The sequence below is a fragment of the Ranitomeya imitator genome, chromosome 1 (genome assembly GCF_032444005.1).
Source record: "Ranitomeya imitator isolate aRanImi1 chromosome 1, aRanImi1.pri, whole genome shotgun sequence".
NCBI lineage: Eukaryota > Metazoa > Chordata > Amphibia > Anura > Dendrobatidae > Ranitomeya > Ranitomeya imitator.
In genome coordinates, this window is record NC_091282.1 from 988,514 (window position 1) to 1,001,391 (window position 12,878).

Here is a 12,878-nt window from a genome sequence, read left to right on the forward strand (position 1 = left end):
GATTCTGGGTGATGAGCGGAGAGGAGACTGCTGGGAGATTATACAGCACTGGAGGATTCTGGGTGATGAGCGGAGAGGTGACTGCTGGGAGATTATACAGCACTGGAGGATTCTGGGTGATGAGCGGAGAGGTGACTGCTGGGACATTATACAGCACTGGAGGATTCTGGGTGATGAGCGGAGAGGTGACTGCTGGGACATTATACAGGACTGGAGGATTCTGGGTGATGAGCGGAGAGGTGACTGCTGGGAGATTATACAGCACTGGAGGATTCTGGGTGATGAGCGGAGAGGAGACTGCTGGGACATTATACAGCACTGGAGGATTCTGGGTGATGAGCGGAGAGGTGACTGCTGGGACATTATACAGCACTGGAGGATTCTGGGTGATGAGCGGAGAGGTGACTGCTGGGACATTATACAGCACTGGAGGATTCTGGGTGATGAGAGGAGAGGTGACTGCTGGGACATTATACAGCACTGGAGGATTCTGGGTGATGAGCGGAGAGGTGACTGCTGGGAGATTATACAGGACTGGAGGATTCTGGGTGATGAGCGGAGAGGTGACTGCTGGGACATTATACAGGACTGGAGGATTCTGGGTGATGAGCGGAGAGGTGACTGCTGGGAGATTATACAGGACTGGAGGATTCTGGGTGATGAGCGGAGAGGTGACTGCTGGGACATTATACAGGACTGGAGGATTCTGGGTGATGAGCGGAGAGGTGACTGCTGGGACATTACACAGCACTGGAGGATTCTGGGTGATGAGCGGAGAGGAGACTGCTGGGAGATTATACAGCACTGGAGGATTCTGGGTGATGAGCGGAGAGGTGACTGCTGGGAGATTATACAGCACTGGAGGATTCTGGGTGATGAGCGGAGAGGTGACTGCTGGGACATTATACAGCACTGGAGGATTCTGGGTGATGAGCGGAGAGGTGACTGCTGGGACATTATACAGGACTGGAGGATTCTGGGTGATGAGCGGAGAGGTGACTGCTGGGAGATTATACAGCACTGGAGGATTCTGGGTGATGAGCGGAGAGGAGACTGCTGGGACATTATACAGCACTGGAGGATTCTGGGTGATGAGCGGAGAGGTGACTGCTGGGACATTATACAGCACTGGAGGATTCTGGGTGATGAGCGGAGAGGTGACTGCTGGGACATTATACAGCACTGGAGGATTCTGGGTGATGAGCGGAGAGGAGACTGCTGGGACATTATACAGCACTGGAGGATTCTGGGTGATGAGCCGAGAGGTGACTGCTGGGACATTATTCAGGACTGGAGGATTCTGGGTGATGAGCGGAGATGTGACTGCTGGGACATTATACAGCACTGGAGGATTCTGGGTGATGGGCGGAGAGGTGACTGCTGGGAGATTATACAGGACTGGAGGATTCTGGGTGATGAGTTGAGAGGTGACTGCTGGGAGATTATACAGCACTGGAGGATTCTGGGTGATGAGCGGAGAGGTGACTGCTGGGACATTATACAGCACTGGAGGATTCTGGGTGATGAGTGGAGAGGTGACTGCTGGGACATTATACAGCACTGGAGGATTCTGGGTGATGGGCGGAGAGGTGACTGCTGGGAGATTATACAGGACTGGAGGATTCTGGGTGATGAGTTGAGAGGTGACTGCTGGGAGATTATACAGCACTGGAGGATTCTGGGTGATGAGCGGAGAGGTGACTGCTGGGAGATTATACAGCACTGGAGGATTCTGGGTGATGAGGGGAGAGGAGACTGCTGGGACATTATACAGCACTGGAGGATTCTGGGTGATGAATGGAGAGGTGACTGCTGGGACATTACAGAGGGGCGAGGACCCTGCCCTTGGGGGCTCACATTCTACAGGATGGTGGGGATGGAGACAAAAGGTTGGGGGTTGTAGGAGCTCCGGTGTTGGTGAGGCGGTAGCTCCGGGGTTGGTGAGGCGGTAGCTCCGGTGTTGGTGAGGCGGTAGCTCCGGTGTTGGTGAGGCGGTAGCTCCGGTGTTGGTGAGGCGGTAGCTCCGGTGTTGGTGAGGCGGCAGCTCCGGTGTTGGTGAGGCGGCAGCTCCGGTGTTGGTGAGGCGGCAGCGCGGTCAGTGATGAGGAGGCAGCGGGGTCAGTGTAGGCTGTAGGCTTTCCTGAAGAGGTGGGTTTTCAGGTTCCGTCTGAAGGATCCGAATGTGGCTGATAGTCGGACGTGTTGGGGCAAAGAATTCCAGAGGATGGGGGATATTCGGGAGAAGCCTTGGAGGCGGTTGGGTGAGGAGCGGATAAGTGTGGAGGAGAGAAGGAGATCTTGGGAGGACTGGAGATCACGTGAGGGGAGATTAGTTCAGAGATATATGGAGGAGACAGGTTGTGGATGGCTTTGTAGGTCAGTATTAGTAATTTGAACTGGATACGCTGAGGGAATGGAAGCCAGTGAAGAGATTTGCAGAGGAGTAGTGAGGAAAGAGATGAATTAGTCGGGCAGCAGAGTTAAGGATAGACTGGAAAGGTGCAAGGGTGTTAGCAGGGAGGCCACAGAAAAGAATATTGCAGTAGTCAATGCGGGAGATGATGAGGGCGTGCACAAGCATTTTAGTAGATTGAGAGTTGAGGAAAGGACGGATTCTGGAGATATTTTTGAGCTGGAGGTGGAGAGAGCTTGGATGTGCGGTTTGAAGGACAGGGCAGAGTCAAGGGTTACTCCGAGGCAGCTGACTTCCGGTATGGGGGAGAGCGTGATGTCGTTAATTGAGTTGCGATAGATAGGTCAGGTAAGGAAGATCTATGAGATGGAGGAAAGATGATGAGTTCAGATTTGTCCACATTGAGTTTGAGGAAGCAAGAGGAGAAGGAGGATATGGCTGATAGACATTCCGGGATTCTGGACAGCAGAGAGGTAATGTCTGGGCCAGAGAGGTAGATCTGAGTGTCATCAGCATAAAGGTGGTACTGGAATCCATGAGACTTTGAGTTGTCCCAGGCCAAGTGTATAGATTGAGAAGAGTAGGGGTCCAAGAACAGAGCCTTGGGGGACTCCAACAGAGAGCCGGTGGGATGAGGAGGTAGTGTGGGAGACGCTGAATGTGCGGTTGGAAAGGTACGAGGAGATCCAGGATAGGACGAGGTCTTTAATGCCAAAGGAGGAGAGGATCTGTAGTAGGAGGCAGTGGTCAACTGTGTCGAAAGCAGAGGACAGGTCTAGAAGGAGGAGTACAGAGTATTGTCCATTAGCTTTGGCTGTAAGTAGGTCGTTAGTAATTTTAGTCAGGGCTGTGTCAGTTGAGTGATGGGGGCGGAAACCAGATTGTAGATTGTCAAAGAGCAAGTTAGATGAGAGGTGGGAGGAGAGTTCAGAGTGGACGTGCTGCTCCAGGAGTTTGGAAGCGAATTGGAGCAGCGATATTGGGCGATAGCTGGACGTATACCAGTTGGATAGGGGGTTGGCTTTTTAAGAATAGGCGTGATTGTGGCATGTTTGAAAGCAGAGGGGAAAGTGCCAGAAGTTAGTGATAGGTTGAAGAGGTGGGTTAGGGACGGGATAAGTGTGGTGAGGAGGTGGGATGGGGTCGAGCGCACAGGTGGTGAGGTGCGATTTGGAGAGGAGAAAATTAAGCCCCATTCAGTGATGTTGGATGGGGAGGTTATGGGGTTTGGGCATTGGTCTGGTATACAAAGGGGTTGTGGTGGTTGAACAATGAAGACTTGCCTTGTTTGGTCGATCTTCTTTTTAAAGTGTGTGGCAAAGTCCTCAGCAGAGATGAGGGAGGTTGGAGGGGGCAGTGGAGGGTGGAGGAGGGAGTTAAAGGTTTTGAATAACTGTTTGGGGTTGTAGGATAGGGAGGATACGAGGGATGTGAAGTCGCCTGTTTAGCAGAGGTGAGAGCAGATTTAAAGGCGAGTGTTGCCTGTTTGAATGCAGTGAAGTCGTCTTGCGAATTTGTTTTCTTCCAACGTCACTCTGCAACCCTGAACACTTGCCAGAGCTTTTTAGTGGTGATATTGTGCCAGGGTTGTCTATTGATATGTCACACTCTGCCATGGACGAGAGGGGCAACTGTGTCAATAGCCGATGCGAGAGTGGCATTGTAGAAAGCAGTGGCACTGTCTGTCGTGGACTGAGGATATGGATGCCAGTGGTAGGATGGAGTCAGAGAGTGTGTGGGTGTCTAGGTGTGCAAGGTTTCTGCATGGGTGTGCATGTTGCTGGACATGGATGACCGGTGAGGAGGACAGGGATGAGAAGGTGAGCAGATGGTGGTCGGATAGAGGGAGAAGAGACGGGTGAAGACCAGGTCCAGTGTATGTCCCTCTGTGTGGGTGGCTGCGGAGGACCACTGAGTAAGTCCAAAAGATGAAGTAAGGGACAGAAGTTTGGAGGCTGTTGATTGAAGGGTATCAATGGGGATGTTGAAGTCACCCATGATGATGGTGGGAATTTCAACAGACAGAAAGTGAAGGAGCCAGGTGGAGAATTGGTCAATAAAGGCAGTGGCCGGGCCTGGAGGTCGGTATATGACGGCCACTTGGAGATTGGAGGGAGAGTAGATGCGGACAGAGTGGACTTAAAAAGAGGGGAGGATAAGGGACGGTAGAGGTGGGATTGGGTTAAAGGTGCAGTTTGAAGAAAGGAGAAGACCCACTCCTCCACCATGTATGTTGCCGGGGCGAGGGGTGTGGGTGAAGTGGAGGCCGCCGTAACACAGCGCAGCAGGGGAGGCTGTGTCAGAGGGTGTCAGCCATGTTTCTGTGAGGCCGAGGAAGGCAAGATTGTGAGAGCGAAAAAGGTCGTGAATCGCATGAAGCTTATTGCAGATTGAGCGGGCAGTCAGAGTGCTCCAGAGAGAGGGAGCAGGGGGGTGGGCATCAGGGGCACGGGTTTTATGTTGGAAAGATTGCGGTAGTTCATGTTGGATAGGGAGCGATAGGAGGGGGTAGTAGTGGGAGGTATGAGCTGAGGGGGTCCCGGGTTGGTAGATATGTCTCCAGCAGTGAGGAGAAGCAGAGAGAGAGCAGGTGGGAGAAGGAGAGTGGGCGACTTGTTTTATTAGGACAGATTTGAGGTTGAGGAGCAGGTCAGCAGAGGAGGACAGGTGGGGAGGAAAGAGGGAGAGATGGTTATTTGGTTAGAGGGAGCTGGGGTTTGTGATAGCGAAGGAGAGTGAGGATTAGTGGAGCAAACACTGTAAGGGCATATGTAAACATGGTGAAGGAGTAAGATGGGTTAATACAAAAGCTAGATTCAAGTAATAAGAAGTTCTAAATCAGCAGACTTACCCAAAAGAGTCAGATCATAGAGTGGGGTCCTGACTCCTGCCGTTGAAATAACTGCGGCGTCTCAATGCTTAGCTGTGTGATGCTTTGCTGCAGGGATGCGCGTGCCTGACCCCACACACATGCACCCCTTAAGATGCTACTAAATTTATAGGGCTGAGTAAAGGATCAGGTGAGAGGAATTGTGGGCCCTTATCTGGGATAAATTAGCAATTGGCCAACACCCCGGGGAGGTTACATGATCAAAGGCACTGGCCCTGCCTGCCACCATATAACACCTTGCACATGATAATATCTCCTGTGACCCCAGCATGGATGTGCAGCAATGAGTATTTAATACAACAAATGGATTTAGCATTCAGCAAGCACTGTTATATACCAGTAAAGGAATTGTTGTAGGATGATGGGCAGCAGATGACAGGAAGCAGAGATTGTACCAGTAAAGGAATTGTTGCAGGATGATGGGCAGCAGATGACAGGAAGCAGAGATTGTACCAGTAAAGGAATTGTTGCAGGATGATGGGCAGCAGATGACAGGAAGCAGAGATTGTACCAGTAAAGGAATTGTTGCAGGATGATAGGCAGCAGATGACAGGAAGCAGAGATTGTACCAGTAAAGAAATTGTTGCAGGATGATAGGCAGCAGATGACAGGAAGCAGAGATTGTACCAGTAAAGGAATTGTTGTAGGATGATGGGCAGCAGATGACAGGAAGCAGAGATTGTACCAGTAAAGGAATTGTTGTAGGATGATGGGCAGCAGATGACAGGAAGCAGAGATTGTACCAGTAAAGGAATTGTTGCAGGATGATAGGCAGCAGATGACAGGAAGCAGAGATTGTACCAGTAAAGGAATTGTTGTAGGATGATGGGCAGCAGATGACAGGAAGCAGAGATTGTACCTGTGTGAAGAGAGGAGATGGATGTTAAGTCCCGGCCGTCTTGATGCTTTGCTGTGTGATGCTTTGCTGCAGGGATGTGTATGCCTGACCCCGTAAGATGCTACTAAATGTATTGTGCTGATTGTTACATCTGATCTATCAGGAGGAAGATCCGACTAAGAATAAAGTGAAGGAAGAGACAGAAGAGGAAACGATGACGAGGGGGGATCAGCCGTGTGTGAGTGACGGGAAGGAGGAGATTCCGGGAGATGTTTCCACAGGTGTGTGATAATGACCGGCGTCTGTGATGATGATGATGATGATGATGATGACCGGCATGTAATAATGACCGGCGTCTGTGATGATGACCGGCGTCTGTGATGATGATGATGATGACCGGCATGTAATAATGACCGGCGTCTGTGATGATGATGACCGGCATGTGATACCGTAGTAAAATCTCTGACATGGATGACGCCTGGGAACATCATGGGGAAGACGCCTGGGAACATCATGGGGAGACGCCTGGGAACATCATGGGGGAGACGCCTGGGAACATCATGGGGAAGACGCCTCGGAACATCATGGGGGAGACGCCTGGGAACATCATGGGGAAGACGCCTGGGAACATCATGGGGAAGACGCCTGGGAACATCATGGGGAAGACGCCTGGGAACATCATGGGGAAGACGCCTGGGAACATCATGGGGGAGACGCCTGGGAACATCATGGGGAAGACGCCTGGGAACATCATGGGGGAGACGCCTGGGAACATCATGGGGAAGACGCCTGGGAACATCATGGGGAAGACGCCTGGGAACATCATGGGGAAGACGCCTGGACACATCTCTGACTCCCAGGTCACTACTACAAACAATGTTGTCAGAGTATTGCGGAACTTTTACGGACTGACAATAACACATACAAAACCGCAGATAAAACGGATTTTACAGGGATAAAAGGTGAGGAAATATTCATCCCTGTATGACTTGTTTATATGGCAAAATTACTAGGAGAGAAAAATAAACCTCCTCCACCCCTTAGGCCATGTTCACACTGTTTTTACTGCGTTTTTGTGCTTTTTCAATGGTGAAAAACACTGTAAAATCAGTGAAAGACTTGACATGCTGCTTCTTTAAAAAATGCAGCAGTTTTCCATTTGTCAAGAAAAAAAGGAATCGTGTGCATGAGATTTCTGATTTTTTGGGACTCGTAGACTGCTGAAGACCTATCAAAAATGAGAAGGAGGGAATGCAGCACCCCCTGGAATATACGTAGAACAGGACCTCAGAAAACATCTCATGTAGAAGGAGTGGGACTTCCCAGTTTCAGGGGCGCGGGATCCAACTAGCACAACAAGGACCTTCAGGCCTCGGACTCCAGCTATGGTCGGCAGCAGTTCCTCATGTGTCGGCTCAGAGCCTCAGGCGGCCCACAAGGCTTCACATAGATCAAAACTGGGGTTCAAAACATTTCTGTTATCTCCTTGGAGACCTTTGCCAATGAATCTCCATGTGGGGGAACGTTCTCCATCCTGGGGACAGAACACCACCAGTCCTTTGTCCATTTATTCACACAGGAGTTACATTTGGGTCTTTCTCCCATTGTATGATGCCATCTTTATTTTACACGGAGTTGGACAGATCTAAGGCTTGCAGGCCGCAGTCACTTCTCCCTCCCTGCTTATTCCGGGGGTTTATTGCTGCCGGGGTCATGATAACTAATAGGCGGATCTGTATTCCCATGCACCGTTTTCACCCTAATATGATTATACAGTTCATGGTTTTTTTTATTTTTCTTGTTCTCCTCCTTCTACACCATATCAGCAGCGTTATCACGCGGCCCTTGCTCCACATTTTTTTGAGTGCCCTCAATTACACATTTTGAAGGGCCATCACGCAGCACTCACTCATAGTTTTTTGAGCGCCATCAGGTGGCACTTAGGCTACGTTCACACTAGCGTTCGGCTAGTGTGCGTCGCGCTAGCGTCGGGCGACGCACGCGTCATGCGCCCCTATGTTTAACATGGGGGACGCATGCGTTTTTGCTTGTTGCGTTTTCCGACACGTGCGTCTTTTTTGACGCTAGCGTCGGACCATGAAAACGCAACAAGTTGCATTTTTCTTGCGTACGATTTTCGTCAAAAAACGACGCACGCGTCGCAAAACGCAGCGTTTTTGCGTGCGTTTGCACGCGTTTTTCGGTGCGTCGCGTCGCCGACGCAGCGGCGCACAACGCTAGTGTGAACGTAGCCTTAGTCACACATTTTGGAGAGTCAGCAGGTGGCTCTAGCGTTAAATTCATTTTCAGGGCTACATATTTTATTTATAAAAAATAACACCGTACAGTTTGCAGGTGGGAGCACAACAAACATGCTCATCCATGAGTCCCAGGAGACAAGTGATCCCACACTTGGACACTTGAGGAGCGAGTCTTAATATTTCCAGTTATTGATTCTGGCCTTTCGCCCTGCACTTTTCAAGAGGGACGTGAGATCGTATTTATTCATGCCAAAATATCTGAGCAGTGACGGTCAGAAGAAAACTAGGGTGGGGAACAGCAATTAGTTTCTCAAGCGGACGATGATGGTGAGACACAGTTGCCAACAAGTGATGTTAAGTCAACAAGTCCGGAGGCGTACCAGACTGCGGAAGTGAATGACGGCAAGGTGCCATGCAGAGCAAGGACAGCTGTGCAGAGGTGGCAGGAGCAGCAGGACCATAACAAGCACGAAGAGGCCGTGGGGTGAGCAGAGGGAGAAGGCGGCACCACTAACCAAACACCATGAAGACAAAATCTCCAAACATGTCAGGGACAAAGTGCAAGTCAGGGTTCAGTTATAAGAAAAAAAAAATCCCCCAATCTCTGATGATCCTCCAAAGCACCTTCAAATCCATTATCATCAAATTGAAAGAACATGGTACCACAACAAACCTGGGCGCACGTCAAAACTCTCAGCCTGTGCAAAGAGGGCATTAATCAGAGAGGCAGCACAGAGACCAAAGGTAACCCTGAAGGAGCTGCAGAGTTCCCAACAGAGACTGAAGAAGTTTCTGTCCATACGACCACAATAAGCCGCACACTCCATAGAGGTGGCCTTTATGGAAAAAGCCTTGACTTACACACAAAAATTGTAAGGCTCAATGCATTAACCTAACGATCCCTGTGTGGCCTATTTATAATAAAAAAAAAAAAAAAAAAAGGTTCCTCGCATCATGTTCTCATACACTTTATGCAGTATTAGCCCTCTGTGTCTGTACTGCTACATACTTAGGCAGGTAACTGGTTCATGCAGCTTTACATGAACACCTGAGCCTTACACTATAGCTGGTCCGAATAACTAAAGCAATTGTTACCATCCACCTCTCGTGTCTCCCCTTTTCCCCATAGTTTGTAAGCTTGCGAGCAGGGCCCTCACTCCTCCTGGTATCTGTTTTGAACTGTGATTTCTGTTATGCTGTAATGTCTATTGTCTGTACAAGTCCCCTCTATAATTTGTAAAGCGCTGCGGAATATGTTGGCGCTATATAAATAAAATTATTATTATTATTAAGGCTCGTTTTGAGTTTGCCTAAAGACATGTGGGAGACTCCCCAATTGTAAGGAGGAAGGTGCTGTGGTCAGATGAGACCAAAATTGAACTTTTTGGACATCAAGGTAAACCCTATGTCTGGTGCCAAACCAACACAGCTCATCACCCCAAGAACACCATGCCCACAGTGAAATATGGTGGTGGCAGCATAATGCTGTGGGGATGATTTTTGGCAGCAGGGACAGGAAAAATGGTCTGAGTCGAGGGAAAGATGAATGGTGCGAAATACAGGGATAATATTCTTGAGCAAAACCTGTTTGTCTGTCAGTGATTTGATACTGGGATGAAGGTTCGCCTTCCAACGAGGAAATGACTCAAAGCGTACGGCTAAAGCAACACTCCAGTGTAAACTTTCTGGAGCGGCTGAGTCAGTCCAGACCTTAATCCAAGGTGAATCTGTGTTCAGACTTGAAGATCGCTGTTCACCAGAGGAAACCATCTAACTTGAAGGAACTGGAGAAGTTTTGCCTTGAGAAATGGGCAAAAATCCCAATGTTTATATCAAGGTGGTTGTTGAGACTTTTCTCTTTAACCCTTTCACTCATCAAGTCTATTTTCACCTTCATGGTCATGTTAAATTTTACAATTCTGACCAGTGTCACTTTATGAGATAACTCTGGAACGCTTCAACGTATCCCAGTGATTCAGAGTCTGTTTTTTGTGACACATTGTACTTCATGTTCGAGGTTAATTTTGGTCAGTATTTTTTGCATCTTTGAATTTTTATGGCTATAAGTTACTTACCATATGTCTACTTTACTTTATTTTTTTAAACGTTTTTTTTTGTTAGGAAGTTGTAATGCTTAAAATGTTAACAGCAATTCCTCATTTTTTCCAACAAAATTTACAAAACCAATTTTTTAGGGGCCAAATCCCATTTGAAGTGACTTTGAGGGGCCCATGTGACAGAAAATACACAAAATTTACACCATTTAAATAACTTCACTTCTCAAAGTGCTCAAAACCACATACAAGAAGTTTATTAACCCTTTAGTAGCTTCACAGGAATTAAAGAAATGTGGGGGGAAAACATGAAGATTTTACTTTTCCCCACAAAAATATTTCTTTAGCCTCAAATTTTACACAAATTGACAATACAATTTGTAGCGCAGTTTTTCCTGAGTACGTTGATACCCCATATGTAGTAGAAAACTACTGTTTGGGCGCACGGCAGAGCTCGGAAAGGAAGGAACACCATTTGACTTTTGGAACGTAAAATTGGGTGTAATAGATGGCGCACCCCATGTCGTGTTTACAGGGCCCCTGATGTACCTAAACAGTGAAACAAACCACAAGTGACTCCATTTTGGAAGCTACATCCCTCCAGGAATATATGTAGAAGTGTGGTATGCACCTTGAACTCATAGTTCAGAAGTTTATAACTTTGATCTGTGAAAATATAAAAAAAAATTCCCACAAACATGTTGTGTTAGATCCAAATTTTGAATTTTCATAAGTTAAAACAGGAGACCGTGGACCCCAAAATTTGTTTTGCAATTTCTCCTGTATTCGCCGATATCCTTTATGTGGTGGAAAACTACTGTTTGCATGCATGGCAAGGCTCGGGAAGGAAGGAACGCCAACTGAATTCTGGAGTGCTATTTTGAGAGAGATTGGTGATGCGATGTCACGGTTGTAGAGCCCCTGATATGCCAAGACAGCAGAAACCACCACAAGTGTCCTGATTCTGGAAACTACACCTCCTGAGGAATTAATCTAGGGGTGTAGTGAGCATTTTTAGCCCTCAGGCGATTCACAGAAATGTAGAACATTAGCTGAGTCAATGGAAAATTACCATTTTTTTCCACTAAAATGTTGCTTTGGCCCCAAGTTTTCAATGTTCAAAATGGTGAATAGGAGAAAATGAACAGTGCAATTTCTTCTCAGAACACCAATACCCCATATGTGGTCAATAACTACTTTTGAGGCATAGTGCAAAGCTCGGAAAGGAAGATGCGCCATATTGGAGTTCAGATTTTACTGTTATGGTTTGAGTGTGCCATGACCCATTGGAAGATATTCTGAGGTGCCAGAACAGCAGAACCCCCCATCAGTGACCCCATTTCACAAACTACACCTCTCAATGAACTCATGTAGGGGGGCACACCCCAGGTATGTCACAGAATTTTATACCTTTGGGCGGTGATGAAAACATAATTATTTTGGCCCCAGATTTTACATTTTCACAAGGTACAATGGATAAAAATGGCACCACAATGTGTCGCACAATTTTTGCTGAATGTGGCAATACCTCATATTTGGCTGTACAGTACTTTTTAGCCATATGGTGAGATTCCGGAGCGCTATTTGCCTCCTGGAGCGCAGATTTTCCTAGAATAGTTTGCGGACTCCATATACAGAGCCCCTAAGTGTTAGAACAGCAGAATTCCCCTCAAGTGACCAAATTTTGGAAATTATACCCCTTTGGGAATTTATATACAGCTGTAGTGATGATTTTGACTCCATGGGTCTTTTCCAGAAACAGGCAGCAGTGGATGTTGTTGAGTGAAAATTGTCAACTGCCGTAGTAATGACCAATACGTTGTAGTGACCAGAACATTATGCCCAGCCCGTGCTTCTGGAGACATACACCCGTAAATTAGGCAGGGTCTCATCGCAACAGAAATGCCAAACATGTGGGCACTAAATGTGGTTTATGCACACTGGGGGGCATTTGAGTTTTGGAGTGCAGAATTTGCTGAATTTCTTTTTGGGGATGAGAAGCCAAAGTGCTTTTTCAGAACCTTTGTACTATCAGTACGTGGAAGCCCCGTATATTTCCATTGAGAGATGACACACCTGAGTGGATTGAGTAGAAGCTTTTGTTGGGCCCATTTTGGATCTCATTTATTCTGCACTCGACACTGAGCACTTACTTTGGGGTTTCCATCTAAATCTCCGAGAGACGTAATTCAGGTGACACGATGGACAGGTCCATTCGCTATAATGAGGCAGCAGATTTACTCTGTCGAAAAAGATAGACACCGCCGGATAAGCCACATGATGTCCACTCTGCCTCTATCTGCCTCATTATAGGGAATCTTCTGCCGGAGGTTCTGTGTGAATCGCAAATTTCAGAGATTTACACAGAAGCCCCGGCGTAAGTGCTCAGTGCAGAGCGCAGGATAAATGTGCGCCGAGCCTT

At 47.9% G+C, this 12,878-nt stretch overlaps 1 protein-coding gene across 1 annotated transcript in view; it reads left to right on the forward strand.

The window, feature by feature from the left end:
• LOC138657677 (zinc finger protein 271-like) overlaps window positions 1-12,878 on the forward strand; it is a 75,816-nt gene that overhangs the window by 28,237 nt on the left and 34,701 nt on the right. Inside the window, exon 4 of the mRNA XM_069745383.1 lies at window positions 6,305-6,422. Within this exon, the coding sequence (XP_069601484.1) occupies window positions 6,305-6,422 (118 nt within the window). The remainder of the gene's footprint in view (window positions 1-6,304; window positions 6,423-12,878) is intronic.